Source organism: Boleophthalmus pectinirostris, unplaced genomic scaffold (assembly GCF_026225935.1).
Source record: "Boleophthalmus pectinirostris isolate CB_2022bp ecotype Guang Dong unplaced genomic scaffold, ASM2622593v1 HiC_scaffold_3, whole genome shotgun sequence".
Taxonomy (NCBI): domain Eukaryota; kingdom Metazoa; phylum Chordata; class Actinopteri; order Gobiiformes; family Gobiidae; genus Boleophthalmus; species Boleophthalmus pectinirostris.
This window is the reverse complement of record NW_026571299.1, coordinates 41,340,531-41,367,381: the sequence shown is the minus strand read 5'-3', so window position 1 is coordinate 41,367,381 and position 26,851 is coordinate 41,340,531. Positions and strand designations below refer to the sequence as shown.

Below are 26,851 nucleotides of genomic sequence, written 5' to 3'. Positions count from 1 at the left end.
AACTGATGAATGTGAGGCTATTATTTAGAAGTCGTCAGCAAGCATAAATACAGTTTTTTGTTTTTTGTTTGGCATGGGTCTTTCCCAAGTTGACAGGAAGCAACCAATTCCCTGTTCCCATGTTGTGAGTTCTGTCCATTGATATTTCACAGCATGTCTGCATACCACTTGGGTGCAATGGAAATCCCCAGCTTGCACAAAAATGGGGCTGTTCTTGCTGCAGACAAGTGCTTTGTTCTCTTGGCTCCTCCCATATAGTGGATCTAAAAAAATCTGCACACACTCCCCACTGGAACCTCTTGGCACATGCCGCTTGGCCATATCATTCACCCTTGCTCGGCTAAACAAAAGCAGCGGGAAGATATTTTTGAATAGAATAGATAGCCCAAACCTGTTGTAAGCTATCACATGTGTTATGTAACTCCATGTCCCAACTGAAGAATCTCAGGATGAGTTCAGCTGTCCTGTTGGTTTGATCACATCATCTGTAACAGTTTGTGTGTGTATCTAGGGAGAGTGATTATAGAGCAGTAAATGAAGCAGGTTCTCTTATATACTTTAAGTACAATAGAAGCTTGGACAAAAGTCATGACCTCCCGTTGTTACCATTCATCTGATCTATGAAAGGAGCTCCTCTGTTCAGGGGGGAGGGGGGTCCAAGTGGGATCACATATCTTATTCTAGTGATGTAATCTGCTGTGTTGAGGATGCTTCTGAGCTTCTGAGTGCATAACCATGGTCCAGCTTATGTAAGGAGCTATTTTAAAACGTAGTTAAGTGGTGGTCTGTGCAGACACATTTCTATCACTAGAATCTCACATGTATCAGTTTTTGTAGTGTTTTCTTCTATACTACATTTTATAGTACGTTTCAGTTTAAAAACATTTTGTAGTGTTTTCTTCTATACTACATTTTATAGTACGTTTCAGTTTAAAAACATTTTGTAGTGTTTTCTTCTATACTACATTTTATAGTACGTTTCAGTTTAAAAACATTTTGTAGTGTTTTCTTCTATACTACATTTTATAGTACGTTTCAGTTTAAAAACATTTTGTAGTGTTTTCTTCTATACTACATTTTATAGTACGTTTCAGTTTAAAAAATAAACAGTAAATGATATTTATTTGGAGCAAGTTCACCTGAAAAAAAAATAAAAGGAAAAAAAGTTTGTGTTCTGTCCAGTGTTAACCTCAACACATTTGGAGGTAGCTGAGCAATTTAACAATTAATTTTTTATTTTTTTTATTTTTTTTTTTAAATCAAGTATTACATTATTTTGTGAATTTATTACAACTGACTGGACTTCTAAGTGTTAGATGGAGCATACTGCTAACTGGTCATTCACAGTGGCGATACAAGCCAACAAATGTTTTTATTTAATTTAATAATTAATTTACTTTGTAGTATTTTATATAGAAATATCTATAAAGTTTTAAGCCTCAATTCTGGAAAAAAAAAAGGCTTTGATCCTAAAATACAACTACTCCTTAAATCTAAACATTTAACAAATACTAGGTGACGAGAAAATTTCTACTTCACCACCTTCCCATGTGAATCAGTCTCTTGTCCCTGTTTAATCTCTTACAGCTCTCCTGCTATTTATTTTTTTGGTCAGGGGGTGGCGCTGCAGACATTTCTGAACTGTACACAAGGCTGCTCCACATTCCTATCTGCTAAACGCTGCACAATTCTTGGACTCAGGCCAAATCCTTGGCAGCAGTTACATAAGCAGAAACAGGTTTATTATATTTTCTATTTTCTGAAATATATTCACTCAGCAATTGTTCGACCTTCAATGATAATTGTTACAAAAATGCACAGGAGAAAGGTGTGCACAATTTAAAATGACAAGTGTGTGTTTTTGTAATAGGTTGGTTATGAAGGGTGGTGTCTTACAAGTTACATATTAAAATATTAAATTCATGTCTTTACATTAAATTGTAATTGTAATTGAAATGACTTAAAACTGTGTGTTACTCTCGAAAAAATACATATTAATTAATATATAGAATTATTATGTAAAGTTTATTTTCACACAACTTTTTTAATGACATCTGCACAATCATTGTCCCTAAACTCTGAATATTGCATCTCAAACTCTTAGAAGAAATAATATTGTCTGTAGCTCCCAAGCCACTCCTCATGCTTCTTGATAGATGACAAAACTAAAGAAGTAATCTATAAAAAGTGAGTCACATATAACTCCAAACATTATGCTGGAATATGATATCAATATATATCAAATGCTACCTGCATTTATGTTACTTTGTATTTCTTAAGAAGGCACTGATCTGATGTAAAGGATGTTTATCAAAGGGAAATTCCAGTAAGTTACACTTTTAATCAGCAAAACAAACAACAATCCTTGTCCATATTAGGGAACATCGATTATTCATTTGTCTCTTGATTTATATTTTTACAAAGAATAACTTTAATTACAACTGTATACTTTTTTCCCTAATAATTTGAAAGAGCAATTGCTGTTAGTATCACATTTTCATTTAATATTTCTTATAATAGCTAATGAAAATAATCTAAATACATAATAAGTTGGGTCCGTGATGTTATAGTTTATAGTAAGATTATCTTAAAATGTACTTATTTCTTCTTGCATGCCAGATCTGTATCCCTTTAATCAGACTAATAACATAGTTTATTTAACCTTCTAAAAGTAATTTTAAAGGTTAGATTTTTTTTTTTTTGGAGATTTGAATTATGTTGTAAAGTTTCATGTCCTTATCTAATACACACTAGTTGTTGTCATTTTGTTGCACGTATTTGCAATACTAAATTTTGAAGCCATTCCCTTAAATAGTTCTATTATTCTTGGAATACTTGGAAATCAATACTTGTGTTCTGAAATAGTAAAATTAAGTGCTTTGCAGACAGTGGTTTTCTGGAACCCCAGAGATTGGTTTGGGTAGTAGTGTAGCTAACTTACTGAAATGTGGTGGAATGATCCTGATCTTTTTTTTGTCTTTAAACATGTTAAACATGTTGTGCTTCTTGCCGCAGTAGTTGGCTGCTGCTTATCACTTATCACTGCTTTCATTTTGTGCACAGAGCATCATGTTTGTGTCTGCTTTGAGAGTGCCATACCCTCTTGTTTTAGACTAAATCCTTACTGCAGCATTAATCGTGGCTGACATTTGTAGTCTTTGGATTCCCTCTAGAGCAGTCTTATTAACTTCACACTCACACCTTTTGACTAACCTCATCCTTCTGTTTTAACCAGCTGGCTCCTCCTCCAGAGCCCGAAACCCCTGCTGAGGTGTGTTCACATTCATTATAGCTTTACTAATAGATACCACCCTAAATAATCTGCCCATTAACACACTGTGTACATGTGTTCAGTGTGAAAAGAGTCCTCATTATGACTAGATTATAGCTGTATAGATTATTGTTGTATTTTTCCTGCTCTTGCCTGACCCTCAATTGAACCTTCCATACAATTCTCTGTCTTCCCTTTTCATGTTTTCATGTCAAGTGTGGTTGGGGAAGGAAACCAAACTGGCTCTCTGTATATTTTCAAACACAGAAGAGTCTCAGTCTCAGGCCAAACTCAGAAGGAGCCGAGCATCTCACCTCAAATCATTATGGACTGATTATGATCACGTCCATTTGAGCTCAGGGAGATGGTCTGATATAATATAGGAAAGTGTGTATTTTGACTGGCCAAGCTCATGGTCAGACAGGATATGGGAAAATTATAGGCAATATTTTAACACATCACGAGAAGGTCTAAAAGTTGTACTAAAGAATATAAGAGTTGCTTCATATTGAGTGTGTGGCTGTTTGTTATGTTTGTAGTACTAACTGTAACTGGCACACCAAAGCTCTGCTGCTACATGCTGAAATTAGACTCTGCTGCTTTAACTTTTCTATTGTAAGACAGAGTCTAAACATCAGCTTTAACTGATTACTATTTTGAGCCATTCAGTCAGTAATGTAGTTAAACTGTCATCAAATTTGAAATTGAAAAGCACAATTAACCTAAACCAAGGTGAACTAAAGTCTTATGTAATTTTGATAGGAATTGCCATAATATATCTCTTCATTATGGCCATTTTTCTGTCTACTTTTCTAACTTTCTTGCATGAAACCCTGCATGACATACCCACCCTGTTCCCCCGTTCTCCTTTAAACCTATATATTTCCTTTTACATGCTTAATAACAAATATGCACTGTATTAACTGGCTGTTTTAATTTCTAATCTTTTCACAACTACCCTTTGGATCTTCTTTCAATTCTCTTTTCACTGCTCACTGCTTTACGCTTACTCACCTCACCTTTAAGGAGCTTGATCCAAACCTGCCACAGAAGCAACTGGAGGATCAAAAGAGGGTAGGTGCTGGGTTTAGATTGCCTGACCAGCCAGTCCCTTCTACATTCTGTTCAAATCCAGAAAGGACTGGAACTGTTACCAGACAATGGAGGGTGAAAAACCTATGTCCAAACTTGAGACGATCCAACCATAGGATGCCAATTTGTAGCATTTGTTTCTCAAATGCAGAAGACATCTCCTCTCCAAAAGTTTTGGTTTTTTTTTTATGCAAACTGATTATGCGTCTCTCTGATTGGTTAATTGTCGATCACGCCCTGTGAAATCGGGAGATCCACTCGCCTTTTTTTTTGTCAAAGTGTGAGGTTCTGGCTGATCAGGTAAGGGTTTAGACTGTCCAAGCTCTGTTTCAGGTTTATAGTGTGGTTGGTCACTATTTGTCTGTTCCATGTAGTGGGTTACTAATCAGAAAAGGCATTCATTAATAATCCCATTTAACATGGGGGCCTGAAAAGAAAAAAGTACCAAAATAAGTTAGCCACAGTAATTCAAAAATATGTTTGCATACATCAGAAAGATCCAATTGTTTGTGTGACAATTTATAATCTGAAGGTATCAGATGGTAGGCAGGCCGGCGCCACCTAGTGTCTCCGCTCACTTTCATTCCTCTCCAATAACTAGGTCAGAAATCGGAATACACTAGATGGTTTGCAAAAACCCCGGAAGTGTGAAGAACCATACATTCTGTGTTGGCAACAATTCCCGAGATTGAGAACTTAAAGCTGGAAAAAAGACAATGTTTGAATTTTATCAAGGGCAAAGGGAAGGGAAGGGGAAAGGCCCTGCTTAGCGGCACATTACATACATCCCGACCAAACAGCAGCGATTGGTTAAATTTTTAAAAAGTACCCGCCTACCGTTAAGTGAACGAATTCTAATGCTGCGAGGTTAGACGGTTTCCATGAAGTGAAACCGGCTAATGAATCATGGTAATCAGATGGTGTGTGATTGATAAATGATAGAAATTTACTGTGGCAACAGTTTCTGCTCAGTCAGCAAATATAAATTCAAAGCCAAAGGACTTTTCTTTAAATTATAGTTTATTCACTATCTAAATATCTGTGATTATGATAAAGTGGAAGAGCACTGAACTCTGAGCTTTATCTGGTCACTATGCATTTCTTTCTTTTCATTCATTGCAATGAAATACTTTTTGATGCATTTTAAGGGTGTGTCAAGGGTGAGACATATGCCAGGTTTCTGGATGGAAATGGTATTTATTTTGTCAACATAAAATAATAAATAAACTGAACTAAGACTAAAAGCTTTGATATATTAGGCTAAACTTTAATAATATGTCTGTTCAGATATTTTAAATTTTTACATGAAATAATGTTGTTTTATGGTAGGTCACAGATAGGGAAATCCATTTAACAAGAGTTTATAAGAAGACCACCGCTGTATTATATTTTCCTGTCTAATGCCTGCAAAACTCTTGAGGCAATGTAACTTGAGATTGTCAGATGGTACAAATGTGCACTATGTGTAACTTCAAACTGCTTTACATGAAATGGTTCACTTTAGTTTACTTGCCATGCATGTACGTACATTTTATCATGTGGAGCAGCAAACAGGAGGTTACACCTTACAATGTCACTGCTAACTAGAGTCCATATTTTAACCAGTAACTTACATTATATCTAACAGGGTGAAGCTCTACGCCAAATCTTGGTCAATCGTTACTATGGCAATGTCAAATCTGGACAACGGCGAGAGAGCGTCACTTTTAGCAGTGGACCTGTGACTTCTGGCACCCCAGGAAAATCACCAGCAGGTTTGTATTCTTGTATAAATCAAACCACACACCCTGGAAGGCCAATCTATACAGTGCAAGTATAAATATAGCTGTGGTCATTTATCCAGGCTTGGGTCCAACACAAAACTATATTTTTATCTCTGAGTGCCACAAGGCTGTGTTTAAAGCACTGAATGATTCCCTTAGCATCCTATATGCTTATTTTGCATAATAGACAATAAATAATAGGTAGATAAAAGATAGGCCTACCCTTTTTATTCTTTTGAGTGTCCTGAATGCTTAAATGTGGATTGTCTGACACCTGTGAATTTCCATATTACACAATGAATTGTATGGGTTGTAGCACAATACTGTGTGTTTCCAATATAGTTCACTTCTTAATCTTGCTTTATCGAGGCTGACATTCACAATGCAACAGATTTTTTGTAAGTGACATTTCTTCATTGCAGTCTCTCCTTTTCTCATCACAGTTGTGACTCATGGTGGCTGGTGTGTTAGAGTGAGAGGAGAATCTGATCATATTCACAGTCATGGCCTCGCTCTGAGCTAAGCCCTTGGCCCTTGCCTATTCTAGTGAGCCCGGAGACCGTCTCCTCAGCACAACCAAGGACGTGTTGTTGCCTGGCGACAGTGTCTAGAATGGGATGTGTTGTTGATTCAGTGGCTCATTCAGTCAGAGATGTCTCTGATGGGTGCCTGTAATCTGACCACACATTCATGGTGTGGTGAGCCAGTAGCACAACAAAATGGCCAGATAAGAGATAAGATATGCATGCAAATTGGGGTGATATTATTAATAAATGTACAAAAACGTGTGGGCAGAAGGAATTAAAGGGCATTACACTGTGAGGACTTTATGACATCATCCAAAGTGCCTAAATAAACTGTTGAATATCCAGTAAAGGCTCTCAATGTGTTTGTGTTCAGTTGTGGTAGTAGTTGGCATATGTTTTTGGTTTGTTTTTCTACATTTAGTTGTAAGTTCTGGAATCGGTGGCCGAGGAGAGCTGAGTTTGGCTGAGGTCCAGTGCCACCTGGACAGAGAGGGAGCTTCTGACCTGGTGATAGACCTTATCATGAATGCCACCAGTGATCGGATCTTCCAGGAGAGTATCCTTTTGGCCATAGCACTGCTGGAGGGCGGGAACACAGTCATTCAGGTGAGTGGGGTTCAACACACCAACGCTTTCTGTGACCTCTGACTCTAAGTACCCTGTGATTAGTGTAACCAAACCTCTTACACTGCCTCACAGCTGCACCTCACGAACTATGTTATCTTACAGTTGTGAAGTACTGTCAAGATTTGAAATATTCAGTCTTAAGCAAAAAATCTGTCTCTAGATGAAAAGAGTTGAGAGTGATAAAGGGAAAAATACTGCTTCATAACGTGCTTGGTTCTCATAAACTGCTTGTGCGTTTGGACAGTTTTTCTTTACTGAACCATAGTTTGGTCACAATCATAAATACTTGCACATGGTATTGAAAATAAAGTAATTGTGTTTGTAATGGATGGTTAAGCTGTTGGAAATAGTTCTTTTACTCTAACAGAGCATTTTTCTTAAAGTAGCCCACCACATGTTGACACAGTCACTTTTTTGCAACTCTTACAGTAGGGTGAGAGACGAGTGAACTGCTGCAGTGTGCATGCATGTTTTCAGTCAGCCGTGCATAGTGTTTACTCTGGTGTTTATGGTTTTGTTGTTTCTGATCAGTTGTGTAATTGCGTAGAACAATTACTTGACAAAGGCTGACATTGCGCACATAAAAGCACTCACATGGCGACTTTTACGTAAGGTGCTGCTGGAGTGAATGATGTTCAAGCTCTCTATACATTCCAATTGGACTTAATCATCCTCAAAGGAAAGCAGTAAAAGAAAAGCCGTAGGTTCATTGTAGGTAACTCTCTTGTACTAAATGTATACAACACTTTGCAGATTATTTAGGTTTTAATCAATTTTTTCTCAAAGCCTGGGTCTATATGCTTTATCCAGAATCAAATGTGTTACATCTGTTTTTCCATGATGAGAACACAAGTGTGCTTTGTTCAGGGATCATGTAGGGTCCAGGGAGAATTTACAACATATCACCAGATGCATCACATTTCCCTATCTTACATAACCTGTGCTGGCCTGGCCTCCTTTTTGCACAGAAGACTTCTTGTTGTCTCCAATGAAAAACAGGACAAAAACAAGCAGTGCGATTTCTTCAAGGGGTCTGTTTGTTTGCCTTTTGAGGTAATACAGGGTCGTAGTCCAGCAAACAGAAAATATTCTGGGAAAAGGTTGGCAGGAGGAAGAATTTGGCGATATTTCATTGTTGTTTCTGGAACTGATCTGGCAGGCGTAAGGGATGGGTTAAGTGTTACTGGATTTAAAAGGAAATGGGTCAGAGCTCCCACTTCTTATCAGGCCTCTATTATCACTGCACTATGTATGAGCAGGCCCTGTTGTCTCACATGTCACATATCTGTTGTAAACTCGAGATCTTCTCAGGACACCACAGCCTGAGATAAACACGTAGCACTTGTCAGTTAATATATGTTACACACTTATGATCTATATAACCACAAGGTATTTTTGGTTTGGTTTTCAAAGTCAACAATGTAGTGCTGCGAAGACCAAAGTGAAGCCAAATTACATCTTATGATTTCTGCTTTCCATCCATCCATTTTCGTCCGCTTATCCGGGGCCGGGTCGCGGGGGCAGCAGCCTAAGCAGGGACTCCCAGACTTCCTTCACCCCAGACACGTCCTCCAGCTCCTCCGGGGGGACCCCGAGGTGTTCCCAGGCCAACCAAGAGACATCGTCCCTCCAGTGTGTCCTGGGTCTTCCCCGGGGCCTCCTCCCAGTGGGACATGCCCGGAACACCTCCCGAGGGAGGCGCCCAGGAGGCATCCGAAACAGATGCCTGAGCCACCTCAACTGGCTCCTCTCGACCTGGAGGAGCAGCGGCTTTACTCCGAGCTCCTCCCGTGTGACTGAGCTCCTCACCCTATCTCTATGGGAGCGCCCAGCCACCCTGCGGAGGAAACCCATTTCAAGCACTTGTATCCACGATCTCGTCCTTTCGGTCACTACCCAGAGCTCATGACCATAGGTGAGAGTAGGAACAAAGACTGACCGGTAAATCGAGAGCTTCGCCTTTCGGCTCAGCTCCCTCTTCACCACAGCGGTCCGATACAGCGACAGCATCACTGCCGAAGCTGCACCGATCTGCCTGTCAATCTCACGTTCCGTCCTTCCCTCACTCGTGAACAAGACAAGCTTTCTGCTTTCCTTTTTGATAATTCAAAAACTCCATACAAGACTGTTGTACAACAAATGTAGCATAGTTTTTTCCCCCTAAAATTTTATACATTTTTTCAAATAGATCTTCCTGAAAGGATAGATCAGTTCAGCATAAATTAGCAAATTGCTAAATGTATTTCCCTATGCTATAAAATGTCAGTCATTTGTGAATGACCTAAATATCTGTGTGATTTAAATAACTTTAGCATACATAGATCATGAGGACAAGATAGCATGTTTTGACATTACTTCCCTGGAAGTTGTTATTCAGAGCCTCCACACGATAAGTTGCCTCCTGACTCACCCAAGCAGACACGTAGTTCACATTTAGTAGCATACAATTCTACCACAGCCTGTAACTGCAGCCCTTCATACTCATTTGGGCAGCCCATCAGCACATGCACACAGGTTATACTTAGTGACTAGAAAGCTCTTATCCAAAAGCGCTCCATAGAGAGACTGTTTATGCGGCTTATATAAGAGAAGACGTGCCAAAGAGCAGCTCTCGGAGCCCCCGCTCATCTTTCTACTCAACACCATCCTTATGACCTCAGATCCCTGAGCTGTCACAAGAGCAAACAGGTGCCACTGCTGTTACTCAATAGGCGTGTTGTGGCATGCTGCTCCCTACAGGCGTGAGTTACACTCCCCCACTTTGGCTCCCCTGTCAAATTCACTGTACACTCCTCTTGGAAAGCTTTTAAAAGACTGCACATAGGCTTATAAAGTATCTGCATTTGCACTTGTCACAAGGTGCATGGGGCAAACTTTGACTTTTTAACATTTTTAAAATAGTGTGCAGCATCTTGCAAATATGATGAACACACTACCTAAAGGTTAGCACGCCACACTGTTATTGTGTCCTTTGGTAAGACACTTCACCTGTCCTTCATCCATTGTCTTTGTGCAACTGCTATTTAATGGGTTGGTTTGTAAAAATATTTTTTTATTAAACAAAGCTAAACAAAACACATTTGCTCTTCCTCTGTGAAGCTTGAAATGCTGCTTCTCATAATGCATTTGTCCGTATCAGTGGTGATGATCATCATTGTGGTGTCTGAGTACCCTCAGTAGATCTCCATTAAGGAACAGCCCTGCTTTGTTACTCACCAAGGCGTGAAAGGCCGGATAAAAGGAAATGGATGGAGTGCTATTGGTATAAACAGAGCTTACATAAGTATATTGTGTTTATGCCAAATACTGGGGTGACTACTGATGTGCAGAAAAACTGTGGTCTGCTACACTGACATGTCAAATCTACAGCACGGCATAGAATAAGGAGCCCCTTCATAACTGTCTCAGTGCAGTTCTCAGGGGGCTTAAAGCGGTAGGCCATGGATGGACAAGCCTCTCTTTGAAAATGGCTGATTTAGACAGTATTTTTATTTTTTCCACAATGACTCAGCAGTGAACAAGTCTGAAATTTGAGCCACATATTTCAAGGTAGCTCTGATGAGATTAAAAGGTCTTATAAAAGACAAGCAATTCAATGGTAATCAACTGCTGGAAAAAATATTGAAGTATTTCCAGTATACCCAAGTCTGCAACATGCGACAAGTCTTATTAGATTATTATCTCTTAATTATGTAACTAATATGCACATGCATATGCATGCATGTTTCAAAATATATATGCATTGCTTCACAGTTGTTTTTATATTGGTTTCAGATTGATTATCACCCGATTTCAACCATTAGTGCAGCAATAGATTTAAATCTGGTTTAGTTTATATGTTTTAATGCTAATCTGGCAATGCTTCTATCCTGCAGTTGTTGTTTTTGTCTCAGGAGGTTGGTGTTATTGCATAAGACTTCTGCAGACTCTAATCAGATCTCTATAACTGAATGACCCTCTCTTGTCAAGCAACACATGAAAAACAACTGTTGCATAAAAGTTTGGAGGGAGAAAAACAGCCTTAATCTAATTAATTCTGCTAGTGTCATGCCAGCCAGGAAATGCAGTCAAGTGATCTTGCGATTTTTGTAAATCCTCACTTGCTGTCTCACAGTTGCACTAAACCTGGAAAGAGTATTATGTAAGAGACTTTTTCAAAGTGCCCCAGAAACTGTTTATGTGATAACTCCTGCTTACACCAACCTCTGCTTCCACTTTTGGACTCCACCCCTCACGCCACGCACTTGCTCCGTGCCGTTCTGGCAGTAAAAAGTAGGGCAGGGTTTTCCTTTCTCCCTCTTGCTGGCCCTGTGTGCTCTGATGTAACAGTGTTAGCAGTCAGGCACACTGTGCCCTCACTGTAACCACTCAGCTGATTACAGGCAGTGCTTATGTAAGGAGGGATTGTCGACAGGAAAATGGGACGGACATGGTAGAGCTGCAGGAAAACAACTTCTCAACCAGTTTGGCCTTCTGCTTTTTGCTTTGTTGCAAGATGTAATATTCTGCCACGACACATAAACCACATACAATGACAACATAATTCAAAAGAATTTGAAGCTTGTTTTATAATACTTTTATAATTGACTCATATTTTAGCAGTGCCTGGATGCAACAGTTGTGAGCAATGCAGTAGAAGAATTTTGATGTTTTACATGTATAAAATGTTGCATCTACAAACTGAGCTTTTCATTCAATAACCTTTGACTTGTTATGTGATAATTTTATGGAGAATGACTAATGTTGTTGTTGATGGACTTTGAGAATAACACTTTACATACTATGAGTAATATGATTACCTTCTTATCTTGTTAGCACTTGTTGCATCTGCACAGTTGTTTGATGCCCATGGCAATTGTCATTCTGCCAAAAGTGTGTTGTGGCCAAAGGGCATAGAGCAGATGGTGCAGATTCAGGTGAACACACAGAGCTCTTGGCACTGCCTGATAGGGTTTATGCAACATCTTTGAATAGATGCCTGGCACAGAACCTAACTTATAATAAGACTTGATAAAATGATGCATCCTCTTGTATAATGCTAATTAGCCTTGAGCATTTCAGTATAAAGATGGCAGCAAGCCTTGTTCTCCAACCTTAATCTAGGCACATTTTAGCACTTTTTTTTTTACATTATTTCTTTGCCATAATGAAAAGTGCACATGATTACATAATATTTCCCATTTTTCCAGAGGTCCTTCTACCATCGTCTAACAGGTGACAATAAGTCTGAGAAGTTCTTCAAAGTCTTCTATGAGCGCATGAAGCTTGCCCAGCAGGAGATTAAAGCCACTGTGACAGTCAACACCAGTGACCTGGGCAGCAAGAAGAAAGATGAGGAGCCACCTGATAAAGACACACCTGCAAGGAAGAAAGGCATGTGTGTTACTAATAAATAGCAAAAAAAAAAAAACAACATAATAATTTATTCATATAGTCATTATAAGCAGCACTATATTTTAGGGTAGTACTCAATTTCTGTACTTATATTTGCAAATTTGTTACATAAGATTAAAATATATTAAACATACAGTATGTAAGTAAGAACTTTTTTTTTTTCATTGAAAAATACAGAAAAAACCTGCATCCTTACTCTGAGTGGGCTTGCATCTCCACAAATCTAATTCATTTATTTGGCCTGTCGGAGATTGTCCTCCTGCTTGCTTCAATGGAAATGTTGTTTTTTTTGGCTATAACATTCCACAGTGTAGCATAAAACGTAAATATCTCCATGTAGAGATATGAGTTATATAGATATACTGTATGTATGGTTTTAGCTTTCATCTCCAGAAAGTTACATACATACACTATCTTTAAGCATTTAAGTAAAAACACTTTTATTACCTATTAGGATCATGTGATCTATTACCACGTACATGTTTGCGTATTAACAGCTAGTTAGATGTTAATAAGAACTGATTTAAAGTCAAAGTGTTGCCATTAATAATTTATGATGACAACATCTATCTTGTCCAACTGGGATGGTCCTAGTAATCATTTCCAGAGACAGTTGAAGTGGTAATGGGGAATTGCAAAGTTTTGCACACAGTAAATATGTAATATAAATATGTATATGTATAAGTATTATATAGTCCTCTCTGTTAACAGTGAAAGATGTGCCAGTGGTGGCCGTGGTAACGGAGGAGATGAAGGAGCAGCTGGTGGAGGCTTCAGTTGTCACCAAAAAGGCCTTTAACACTTACCGCCGCGAGGCAGAGGCAGAGGAGCATCAGGCAGGAGCAGACGGCGCCCCCCTGGCTCCAGTTGACAAGAGCCAGGATGAGAACGAGATGAGTGTCATCATCACCATCATGCAGCCCATCTTACGCCTAATGCAGCTGCTCTGTGAGAACCACAACAGAGATCTACAGGTCAGGCGCTAGCTCACTCTGGTCCTCGTGGAGCTCAGAATAGCATTTTTAACATTGCACTTGTCATCTCCAAAGCTCAAAATGCTCTGTTCCACCTTATGTCATGAAATGGTGGCTTTCTAATTAACAGCTACCTTTTACAATTCCAGATCTGAATTTATTCAAATGATTCTAGTGAAGGTTTATGGAGTTTAAAACATAGTGGTGCGCTTCCTGCATTACCACATGATGTTAAAAAGTGGAACAGAGTGTTTTCTTTTTGAGAGAAGAACTCAGCCTAAACCTGCAGGGTTTGTGTGTTAAACATTGTGTAAATGAAACGGAACGCAACTTTGGTATGTTTTTGATTAGGAAACAACATTATAACAGATCAGAGAATAGCGTAATATGGGTCCTTTAATTGACATTGTATGAATATTACAACAATATACAAAATGTTCTTATGTAATTCTACTAGAGGTGAGAGTTTAGAGGTGTGCGGATGGGCATTTTTTTCATCTGCAACCGCATCACAAAACTCAGCATCCGTCCACTTGCACCTATGGTTTTTGACCAATTTTTAAAACCGCACCCACCCACCATCTGCTCTGTCTCCTCCGAGTTGCTCCGCGTTCCGAGTTTTTTATTTGAGTAGTTAAATTTCCACCCACCCGAATTTTATTAAAATATTATTTTTCATCACGTTATCCGCCTGACCCACGTAGTCCGCGGCTGTACCCGCCATCCACGCATCTGTATGGAAAAATGTGTAATATCACAACAGCTGGAGATATGCAAAATTCAAAAATGAAGGTTGGGCATTCCCGTTTAGACCTAGCCCCACAGTGTAGATGTTGATGGATGGATAGTTTATCCAAACAAACTTAAAAAGCTGGAAGGGTAAAAAGTGATTTGTGTTCAGGCGGTTCCATTTTATGTGACAGGTCTTTTTTCGGACATTGAATAAACCCATTGTAAATAATCAACATAAATATTAAAAATGTATCTTCAAAATCAATATTGCCCTCCCCTAGATGCCCCTAACTATTCCATGCTAATATTAAGTCGGATTTAAAACCCAGAATCACTTTTACAGAAATGAAACATTTAAAACTGGCACCCTAAGCAGCTGCTTCCATATCTTGTTTGGTCTAGTTTCACTATGAAGTGTAGTAATAGATCTGTCGACCTAGACAGGAGACTTCCTTTTTGCACTGATTGTGTTGTCTGACTCGTTGCACAAGGGTTATGCCCTTCCTGTATGATCTACATATTTCAGAGTGCCTGGATGAAGATGGCAAAGCACTGCTATGGAGTATTTATCAGATGTACACTTAATAAATTATCATTTGTATTATTTGCCTATAAAAAATATCTAATTTAATGTTATATTTCACCTACGAAAGAGGTACATTATGAAAAACACATATAATTACTGGCAAGCATGGTGCAAGATGTTTCAGACAGCATGATGTAATGTTGCTGTAAATGGTCTGGTTTGTTCTGTTCAAAATTGTAGTTGTTGTAAATATAATATTTTTTTAACAATTAATCTTTTATTTATTTTTTAACTGTAGTGCTTTAGTACAGTCACTTGCCCATTTTTGTTCCTGATTCTTGTTTATATTATCTTACAGAATTTCTTGCGCAACCAAAATAACAAAAACAACTACAACTTGGTGTGTGAGACTCTTCAGTTCCTGGACTGCATTTGTGGGAGCACTACAGGAGGCTTGGGTCTTTTGGGACTCTACATCAATGAGAAGAATGTAGGATTAATTAACCAGACTGTTGAGAGCCTGACTGAATACTGCCAGGGCCCATGCCATGAAAACCAGGTACTACAACACAGCTTTCTTTCACTTTGAAGTGTGGGATGTGCTTTAATAATATTACTTACTAATGAGTTTGTACTTAATATAGTTGAAGTTAATTATTTAAAAAAAATCTTGACCTGATGGCAAATCTGCCCTTACAGACTACCAACAAGGTCTTTCGATAATTGTGATATACTAACTAGGTAATTCTATTAAACATAAACAAGAAAACAGTCATCAGTGAACGATTACCTCATCTTTTAACAGTGCCATGTTTTCAGTCGTAGTTATTTGGTGTTCACTTTGTCCTGCTTGGGTGGCTTCCATATCTGCGACTTGTTGATTGTCACTTGTTGCTTAACCCCTTTCACCTTCTTTGGGCAGTGTGCCTGTGTTTGTGCTTTGGCATAACATTATCTCTACACACATGACTGCTTTCCGGCTGCTCATGTGCGGTCGTTTACTGGTGACTGTGAAACTGGCATGACTAAACTAGAAACTGGTAAAACACAGGACCCATTTTGCTTATTTCAATTCCCCATAATTTAAATTACCTGGAGGCTGCAGAATACAAGTGCTCTTTATTTCAACACAATAGTTATTTTTGAGCTTTTGCTTTTCCCTTTGCCTCATGACAGATTTTACTGTGGAATTTGTTTGTTAATTGTTTAAATACTACTTCCTGCTTGGCCAATGAGCTGATGTGTGTGCGTGATTTTATAAAGTGCTCCTTATGTGCTGTCCAGAAAAGTAATATGGCATAATGGTTATCCTTTTCCAGAACTGCATTGCTACTCATGAGTGCAATGGCATTGACATCATCATCGCACTCATTCTCAATGATATTAATCCTCTTGGCAAGAAGAGAATGGACCTGGTGCTTGAACTTAAAGTGAGTTTAAAAAATAATAATAATAATAATAATGTTTTATGGAAATTGGTTGTGTGTTTCATACATTTTTTACTTCATTTGAAAATGTTTATTGAATTTTTGATAGCTGCACAAGAAGGCATGGATATATAGAGAATAATGTCTATGCCATCTCTAACTCTGCTTCTGTTTTGTAGAACAATGCCTCCAAGCTTCTTCTTGCTATAATGGAAAGTCGACATGATAGCGAGAATGCTGAAAGAATACTTTACAACATGAGGCCCAAAGAGCTGGTGTGTATTAAACAAGTCAGGGCTTATTATTTGGGGAAAAAAAGTTTGTTGAAAAATATAATTATCAGAAAAAATCACTACATTAAGCCATTTCTTGGAGGTATTTATTGATTCACTGATTTTAGTTAATGATATGGTTTACAATGAAAATGACACACACATTTTCATGGTTGTAATTTTCAGGTGGAGGTGATCAAAAAGGCCTACATGCAGGGTGAAATAGAGGTGGAGGAACCTTCTGAAGGTGAGGACGCTGAAGAGGAGCACTCTGCATCTCCACGCAATGTTGGCCATAACATATATATATTGGCACATCAAGTGAGTATGAGATACTCTATAGACATACCATTCTGGCATATACACAGTACACACCCTAAAGAACACCTGGTGTAATAGAGCTTAATAACAGTGCTCATTTGTGACTATGATTGCTTGTATAATACTGCTAACAGACTGCAGACAATGACTGAGCTGTGTGTCATTGTCAAACTGTTTTATGGTGACGTCATTGCAGTTGGCCCGTCACAACAAAGAGCTACAGGCCATGTTGAAGCCAGGAGGCACCTATGGAGAAGGAGACGAGGCTCTGGAGTTCTACGCCAAACACACTGCTCAAATTGAGGTCTGTAGTTTGGTTCAAGCTCTTGCACATCTTCATATTTGCATCCATATGACTAACGCTGTTCATGAATGTAAGAGTTATACTAGAATGTCTCATGACTTGCCTCTGGCCTGGAGTGATGTTCTTCCTTACTATAATAAAACAAGTGAGGACAACGAAAATGGAGATCACACTAATTCACCCTCATCACAATATAGTTACATGCTGTTACACGTGTTTATTTGATAGGGACATATAGTGCACACTAATGGACGTCTGTAATCTGGCATTGTGAATATGACAGATTATTATGAAAATGCTCATTCCTGTATGTCGTTTCCAGGCCGTTAATACAGAAGACATTTGCATAAACATTACAATAATTATTGATCTAATTATTGATCCTTTGTCTTTACCATGGTGACACAATGCACTCATTAGCAAACAGTGTCAAAAAGTTTTAAGATGCTCTGAAAGGTCAAGAAAAAATACTAAATGGATTTTAACAAAAACAATTTTAAGGAGTCAGTGACTATATGAGAGTCCATGGTCTTGTTTAGGTGTTTGATTTTCAAGAAAAAAGGTGAAAGTGACTGACTGACTGTAATTTTATGTGTGAGAGACTTGTTTAACAGTGCAAATAATCTAATCTTTGTAGTTTTAGCTAAATCACTTCTTTATAGTAAAATTGTGTTAAAACAAAGATCAGATTATGGTGTAACAGATCTTCAGGCAGTGCAGTGTCTGCAGTTAGCTTCAGACCAACAGGAAATGTTAATCATCAGTTGCAAAGTATTAATACAAAAACAAGATTCTCCTGATGTTAGGGAGATTATGCAACTAGTTTGTCCCTTTGACATTTGTTTATGAAATCCCTCAGTCTTCGAAATAGGATCCATAGCAGAGGAGAAATTCAGTTCTGTCAGTTGACCAAAGGTTTTTTTGATCAAAAATGTTTGACTGCTTCTTCAGTTCTGGTCAGATTGCTGGTGGACACGGCCTTATATCTGCCTGAAGAGAGGAATTAACAACATTGAAACTACTCTGAAAATAACACACCTACTTGTTTATAGTTTCTATTTGTTAGCTAGGTCTGTTGAATGTCATGGCAATGATTATGCTAATATGACTCAGGTACAGTCCCCACTTAGTGCAATAGGTCTAGCTAACAAAGAGAAACTGTAAACAAGTTGGTGTGTTAGTTTCAGAGTAGGTTCAATGTAGTTAGCTCCTCCCTTCAGGCAGATGTAAGGCAATGTCCACCAACAATGTGAAACCTTTACACTCAAAAAGAAAGGAATTTCTCCTTTGCTATGACAGTCTTTTTAAACATGGTGATAGTTGCAGGTTCTTTTTAAAACCACTTTTTGCGAATTATTTGCTTTTGGCTTTCAGATTGTGCGTCTTGACCGCACCATGGAGCAGATTGTCTTTCCCGTGCCCAATATCTGTGAGTTCCTCACACAAGAGTCCAAGCTGCGTGTCTACTATAGCACAGAGCGCGACGAGCAAGGCAGTAAGATCAATGATTTCTTCCTCCGTTCTGAGGACCTCTTCAATGAAATGATCTGGCAGAAGAAGCTGCGAGGTACTCAAGAGGCCACTGGTAGCACAAACAACGTTCCCTGTGCGTCTTTCTCCTCCCTACTTTTACCTTCTATTTATCTGCCTTTTTCTTGCATCCCTCTGAATCCCATGCCATTTCTGAGACCCCATTGCACTTAGTTAGCTTTAGACACCTTGAAAATACCTCCAAAGTTGTTATTTCAGTATGAAGACCTATATAACTATATCAGTTTTAGTTACTTCCTATTAATGCATGATAAGTAGATAAAAAACAGGTGAAATAGAAAATGTGAGGACCTAGAGGGATGGAGAAAAAAGCATATCAATGGGAGATAATGCAGTTTACACATGTTTATATTGTCATATATAGAAGTACTAACAAGCAGAGACAGTAATGGAGTCAAAATTATGTTTTAGTTGTTTATATTTACCTGTGAAGTTATGCTGTTGTGTTTTCTTTGTTGTTGTCTGTGCTGTGATCAGGCCCCAAGAAGGTGCCTTCTTCTAGAGTCCCAACAAAGACTAAGCAAAAAGTAATAGATGTAAATTTTGCTCTGAGGCATCAATGGCAGATTTTAAGTATAGCTTTTACATGGTCCCAAGTGTGATACATAATTCAAATCAAATCCTTATCTGTGCACACTGTGGACACTTTACCTGGTATTTTTTGTTGTAAATACACTGTATATACTCACTTATATAGCCTTATACTTACACTTAAATAGTCACATAGTACTTTATGTAAAGTTATAGTTATTATTCTTTTTATTTTGTTATTGTTATTTGTTTTTTTTGTTTTTTTTCATGGTCCCAATATATAGTTGAACTTGTATACAGTTTTACATTTTTGAAACCACAATTTCTATGCCAACGTATGGGGTCAAAACAAGGACACGGGTTGTGGTGTATATACAGGTGGAGCTTTTAATGTTCCTGTGAAAAATGCACGGCTGTTGGTTTTGTGTGCCAAAATAAGGGATTTGCCCCACATAACCTGCAGTGTCTTGAACCTGATCAGATTCCCTTTGACATTTTGTCACCCTAACTGGTGCAACCTGTGACCCAATAAATACCCATTTTAGGTAGAGACCCACCATGCCTAATCGGTTTTCTAATACAATATGTATGCTTATTATTATTTCAGAGTTTCTCTCCAAAGGAGCAAATAATTTAATGTCTGTTTAACATTCTTGAACAAACATCTCAGGTTATGTTAAGCTCCATAGCTCTCGAACTGTCAGTTTGCGCTGTGCCTACAGTTATCCAAATTAACAACATAATAATCAAAAAATACCATGACATTTTCATAATCATTAAAAGAAAGTACATTGCAGATTCAGTTCTGTTCTGTTTTTTTTTTTTTTTTATTACTAAACTCCTATTATTCACTAGAAATGTCACAGCACATTATCATTAACTTTGAGTTAAATGAAATTTTGCTTCTGTGTCCAGCTCAGCCCATCTTGTACTGGTGCTCCAGGAACATGTCCTTTTGGAGCAGCATCTCTTTCAACCTGGCTGTCCTCATGAACCTGTTGGTGGCATTCTTCTATCCATTGGAAGGTTTCCGTGGAGGTTAGTCAATTTCCAACACACACTGCACACACGATAAATTATGTAAGCAGTGGTGTCATAAGCAATATATAGAGCTACCGCATGCACCCCCAAGCTCCATACTGGCGGTGGATTGGGGGAGAATTTCCACAGAAACTAACCTCATTGGCCGCAATTAACAAACTTTATCAGTGTTTTAGAGATTGCGGATTATTGTTGCACACCAAGATCTACACATTATCAAGTGTACAAGACAGCTTGACCCTTTTAAGGGATTTACAAAACTCCAGGTTGATGGTAGAAGTGGATTTCTGCTGCTAAACGGGCTAGCAGCTAATCAAGCAATACATTAATTAAACTATGAATGATTTATTTGAATGATTCAACCATTGTCTAATAACATTTCCAAAACTTCCTGTCGATTAGCATTATACTGTGTTGATTAGGAAGAAAGTAGTTTGAAGAGAAACAGTCCCAAATGTTTTTAGCACACTTTAACTTGCTAAATGTGTCAATATTGGTAAATGCTATAAATACAGGGCTTTGTATTAAAGTCTGTTTTCACAAACATTTCCAGGGACCTTTTTTGATGATATAAGAAAGTGAAAAGTAAACCAGATGTCCAGATATTGCTGAATTAAGGCAAAATCTATAGTCTTTAAAATCACATTTGTGCTAGGTAAGGGTCACTAATGGTTAAACTGATTCATTTTAAGATAAATCAATAACTTGGTCTCCACTGCTAATATGGCGTCCTTATCAAATTTAGTCATGCAGGTGCATGGTTTTAATTTAGTTGGTAGCTTTGCTAAATATATTCTCTGTGTATATTTTCTCATCTTCTGAATGAAATAGAAATCAGACAGACAATTTGGCAGATGGTATTAGTCATAATGTTGATGCTGAGGGTTGTTATAACCACCTAGATTGGCCCACTGTATTATCTAGAAAAATGAATATCAGTGATTTATCATTGATGTTTTTATTTGAATTGCATTCCTCAAAGAAAATTAAGTTACACAACATAGCTGAAGTAATCTGATCGTACTGTATCCATCTCTATAAGCCATTGTGAACATAATAGCCTCTTCATTAAACATTGCCTCTATAGTTGAACTTGGGCCACTTGAGTTCACTGCGTGCTGTGGTTTGGGTGTAGCCTGACAGCGCCTGTATCACAAGTGGAGGTGTGAAGAGGCTGTAATACAAGATGTAGATTTCGATCTCACACTACAGTGCTCTGACAAAGGACCACTCTATTTATATTCCAGTTTTACCCTGTTTACTGATACTGTACTCTGTCGATTTGAAACTATAACCTCTTTCTCAATGTTATTTTTTGTATCACTTAAGCTAATTAAGAAACAGGATGACATACTGTAGAGTTAACTAACAGAGATACATTACATTACTTGCAATATACATACAAACATTACTTGCCTGACCAGCTTGTTCCTTCTCCATTTTATTAGAATCCAGAGGAGACTGGAATCGGACCATAGAGAATGTAAAATCTCCATTCAAACTTGAGACAATCCAGCCACAGCTGCTCATTTGTAGCACGTGTCTCTCAAATACGGAAGACATCTCCTCTTGAAAATTCTCATATCATTCAAAACAAAATATATAACTTCTTTTACCAGAGATAAATAATAGTTTGATACTTTGATTGTTGATTATGAAAAAAATCCATGCTGTTTCTCAGTCCATTATGTTGGTTTTTCATCTTTTTTACTTTTAAACAGCCATGTTTGTTTTTGACGCCAGTGGAGCATGCGTCTCTCTGATTGGTCAATCCTCCTATCAATCACACCCTCTGAAATCAGGGAGACAGTACACAGCTCCAGATCCACTCCTTGTTGTAAAGTTTTGTCAAATTGTGTGGTTCTGACTGACCATGAAACTGAATAGTGCCCCTTCTCGTAATCACTACTCAAGATAAGTGAGGTTTGCAAAAATTCACATTCTATCCACATGATCTTTTTTTTTTTCTTAAAAAAAAAAGAACATACTTGTGTTAACAATTTTTTATTTGATTTTTTTACTGCATTGTAAAAAAATATATATATATATTCAACATAATCCTTAAAGGTGCTGCAGGTCTGGTGGAGGGTCTGTCAAATGCTTTTTTTTGGCATTTACATGGTTGACCTTCTTCTTGCCATGCTCTTCTCTTAAACAGAAAACATTCTGTTCCACTTTGTGGTGTCATGAGTTGTACAGCTCCACTGTGTTTTTAAACTCCTTACATCTTCACTAGAATCTTTTGGATAATTTCAGGCCCAGAATTGCCCATCTCCATTGAAGAAAAAGTAAAGGATTACTTGAAAATTACCGCTTCATGACATCACAAGGTGGAACAGAGCATTTTGAACTTTGGGTATGTAGACAGACTAATAATAAAGGATTACTCAGACATGTGTCAGTGAAACAAAGCACAACTCCAGGTATGTTTTGATGAGGTAACGACATTCTTACATGGCTAAAAGATCACAAGAGTCGGTTTTGTGTAATTTAGGACCCTTTAACATGATCTTTGTTTCGATTTGTCTTTATTTACACATCCTCATCAGTGAACAAAACCCCTCTTGCCATGCTCCGGATTAAAATGTGCTTAAATGTTTGCTGTATTATGCAAGCTTAAGCCTAAACCATTAATGAACTGCTACTGACCTTTTAGAATTTGCAGATTAAGATGAAATGTTGAAAAAGGCACGCACATCCAAAAACTTCTAAGACCTATGTGCTTGTGCTTGATCCCATGGCATTTTGTGTCTGAAGAAGTCCTTGTGGTGTAAAATATTAAATTCTATTTCGTGTTCTAACTTTGATTAAAGGGCCCATATTACACTATTTTCTGATCTATGTTATAATCCTTCCTCATCACAAACGTACCTGGAGTTGTTTTTTATTCATTCACACATGTTTATCACACAAACCTTGCATATTTAATTATTCTCTCAAACAGAAAACTCTGTCCCACCTTGGTCAAGTGGTAAAACAGGAAGTTCTCCACTGTGGTTTTAAACTTCATACACTATCACTATAATCATTTAGATAAGCCCTAAAATTTCCAATCTCTATTGAAATAAACGTAAAAGGTATACATTAACCAGAATACTGCTTTGTGACATCACAAGGTGGAACAGAGGATTTTGAGCTTTGGCTGCTCAAAAATGCCTAGAAAAACTGACATTTTGACTGTGAGCTGGGTTATTTCTCCACAGATCTGACCTGTAACTTGGTCTGGATTGGTCTCCACGAGGATAGAAAGATTTAATGCCATACTGTGGAACATTCCACACAAAGCAATAATATCTCCACAGAGAAAAGCCTTTGACGGACTCTCCACCAGAAAAGTTACACAATGCACCTTTAAGCAAAAAGACAAGATTTTGTAATTTAGCTGTGTGCTTTCATTCAAATATATTCATTGACTTAGTGTACGCTGAAAGCGTTCTGGTTTAGTGTTAAGTGGTTTACAGTGAGGAACTGAATCATCTGATTAGAGCTGCGACGTAAGCGAGGTAAGAGATGAATGGGCTTAGGTGTGGCGGCATGAGAGTCTGCTGTGTGTCTGGACCATTTGCCAAACTTGAGCACGCAGGGTTGGTCATTAACAATATAGCACTGCAGTCTGCGGATAATGAATTGAGCTGAAGTATTTTTAGATGAGTAGATGACCAGACTTATGTAACTTCTAACTGTCATGTGATGTTTACACTACAAATACCTCAAAGGGAGAGGGAAGGGAGGGCTGGTCACGATAACAAATTTAAAATCACAATATACATATGCTACAGATAAATATTGTGATAAACAATAATATGGAAACTACTTTATTTCTCTGACCCAAAACAAGATCATCACAGTAAACACATTTTTAAACAGACAGTCTCATCAAAAGGTGCTATGTTCCATTAAATCAATTGCAAACTAAACCAGTAATTATCCATAGCAGTTATGTATTCTGCTCTCTACAGCACAAATCTTACGTTATTGCATAATATAGCATAACTCTCTTTACTATTGCAAAGAAAAATTACCCACAGTGAATATTGTGCCCCAGAGTATATTGTTTCAGCTTTCATATACCGAACGATAAGTCGATATTGTAATTATCGTGACATATGAACCGATTAAGAAGAAACATGATGTCTAAAGTCAGATTATCGTTTACCTTTACTACTTCGATAATACACGATCAAGTCAAAATACTGACCGACTTAAAAGCATTGCTTCTGGTTCCTGATGCACAGTAATAGAAATAGAATTAGTATACATTTTTGACTAGTTTGGTGGACCTGAGCTTTTGCAAGTACAGTACAGTAGTTTATGTATTTCTTGTTTAATAGGCACCTTGGAACCCCATCTATCTGCTTTGTTGTGGGTGGCCATGTTCGTGTCCTTGGGGATTGTTATTGTCTTGCCTCAGCCTCATGGTATCCGGGCGCTTATAGCATCTACCATCCTTCGCCTTATATTCTCTGTGGGTTTGGAGCCAACGCTGCTGCTGCTTGGGTGTTTTAATGTAAGTAAACTTCATGTTTAGACAAGTGCTTCGTCATTAGCCATGTTATGTAAATAAAATGAAGTCTTTATTGTCTTGTGTGACTCGTCTAATCCACCTAGTTTCTAAACAGTATTATTAAAGTTTGCACAAGAAACTGGTCTGACTGTAGAAGCTGGTAAGTATTCACGACTGTATTCAACAGACTGAAAAGCCAATAGGTCCATAGGTAATGGTCTGTTAATTAGCAAACTGCAAAGGCTGCAATTTTTGAGATACCGTAAAATCCTCCTCAAAACATCCTGTCTTATTCAACAAACTGTTAACTCTGTAATTTAGATTTGTAATAACATGTTCTGCAAAGAGTTTTATCAGTTAATATTTTAGTCTTTTTGTTAATTCATGTTTAATATGTGAACTTTGAACAGAATCCTATCATCCTATTATTACAACATCCATTGCAAATATAATCACAATTGCAGTGCTTGTCAGATTTTTTATTTATTTTTTTCAAATCGTTCAGCCCTACTGTTAAAGTGAAATTTAAAGGTACACTGCTTGTCTCTTTGGATATGTCATTGCTCTCCCTGGAATGTTCCACTATAACATTAAACAGCTCTACCTTTATATTTATTCAATTACAGTTGCTTTTATAGTTAAAAAATATCTGTGAGCAGGGTCGCCTCTCCACAGATCTGACCTGTAACTCGGTCTGGTTTGGTCTCCATGAAGATAGAAAGGTTTAATGGCATACTGTGAAACATTCCAGACAATGCAGTAACATCTCCATGGAGACAGACAAGCAATTGACACACCCTCCACCAGAAAAGTTACACAATGCACTTTTAAATGTTGGTGCACTATATTTATTTTTTGTTTTGTTTTGTTTCAGTTATGTAATAAAGTGATTTTCCTAATGAGTTTCGTGGGAAATCGTGGAACGTTCACAAGGGGATACAAAGCCATGATCCTGGATGTGGAATTTCTCTACCACCTTCTCTACCTGATCATCTGCACTTTAGGGGTTTTTGTGCACGTCTTCTTCTACAGCCTGCTGGTACGCATGTAGACCGCTCATAAGCGACCCTTTATTTGAATAATACTACCCAATTATCATTAGGCCTGTCGTGATAATTACTTTCACTAGCTAGGACCTCACCAACAACGACATAGTGTGAAGAAGTTTATTGATAATGTACGAAGCGAGGCAGAGATGGCTGGGCTGAGACTATGGGTGGCAGCTCCGTCTCAGTCTTCAATTGACCCAGCCGGAACGGGACCCCCCCTTGTAGGGGTCTTATGACTGAAAGACAAAATAGGGGATGGGAGGGTGGGGTCCAGTTAGCCGAGACAAACAGGGATGATGGGGAAGGCTGCTACATATAGGCTTCTGGGAAATTCGAGGCGTGGTCGAGGTGAGTTGTGGTTCGCTGGTGAGAGGAGAGGGCGGCTGAGGCCTGGTCCTGCTCCTGAATCTCAGTTAATCATATTAACTACATTGACATATCGTTCAATATATGTTAGATGGAACAATAATTTTGGGGGAGGAGTTTCATATATATCATGGTATCTTTGTACTGGAGGGAAAATATTGGTTATTTTTATGTACTATGATGATATTTCAGTGTTGCATTGTTATTTACTTATTGCACCTCTTTTTTAAAATTTGGTTTGGTTTCAACATTATTGTTTAACGTCTATATTTACTTTAGCAATATATCGCACTTCAAAATTTGTTATTGTGATAGGCCTAATTTTTGTCTATATTGATGTTTTTACTGTCTCTAACATATTTTCTTCTCTTGCACAGCTCTTTGATTTGATTTATCGAGAAGAGACCTTGCTGAATGTGATAAAAAGTGTCACCCGCAATGGCCGCTCCATTGTCCTGACTGCAGTGCTGGCCCTCATCCTCGTGTACCTCTTCTCCATTGTGGGATACATTTTCTTTAAAGATGACTTTATTCTGGCAGTGGACAGGATACCCAATAAAACACTAGGTACAGACCATA

At 38.0% G+C, this 26,851-nt stretch overlaps 1 protein-coding gene and 1 long non-coding RNA gene across 2 annotated transcripts in view; one reads left to right on the top strand and one right to left on the bottom strand.

The window, feature by feature from the left end:
* itpr1b (inositol 1,4,5-trisphosphate receptor, type 1b) overlaps positions 1–26,851 on the top strand; it is a 60,591-nt gene that overhangs the window by 24,864 nt on the left and 8,876 nt on the right. The window contains 14 exon segments of the mRNA XM_055161054.1: positions 5,991–6,117; positions 7,075–7,259; positions 12,470–12,653; positions 13,386–13,648; positions 15,265–15,465; positions 16,226–16,336; positions 16,513–16,608; positions 16,792–16,926; positions 17,123–17,230; positions 18,605–18,797; positions 20,228–20,350; positions 24,685–24,860; positions 25,732–25,896; positions 26,650–26,839. Of these exon segments, the coding sequence (XP_055017029.1) occupies positions 5,991–6,117; positions 7,075–7,259; positions 12,470–12,653; positions 13,386–13,648; positions 15,265–15,465; positions 16,226–16,336; positions 16,513–16,608; positions 16,792–16,926; positions 17,123–17,230; positions 18,605–18,797; positions 20,228–20,350; positions 24,685–24,860; positions 25,732–25,896; positions 26,650–26,839 (2,257 nt within the window).
* Positions 12,499–15,826, bottom strand: LOC129411109 (uncharacterized). Its single transcript, XR_008633155.1, has 3 exons — positions 15,697–15,826; positions 13,481–13,620; positions 12,499–12,638 (listed from the first exon to the last, which is right to left on the bottom strand). It is a non-coding gene; the product is annotated as an uncharacterized LOC129411109 (long non-coding RNA).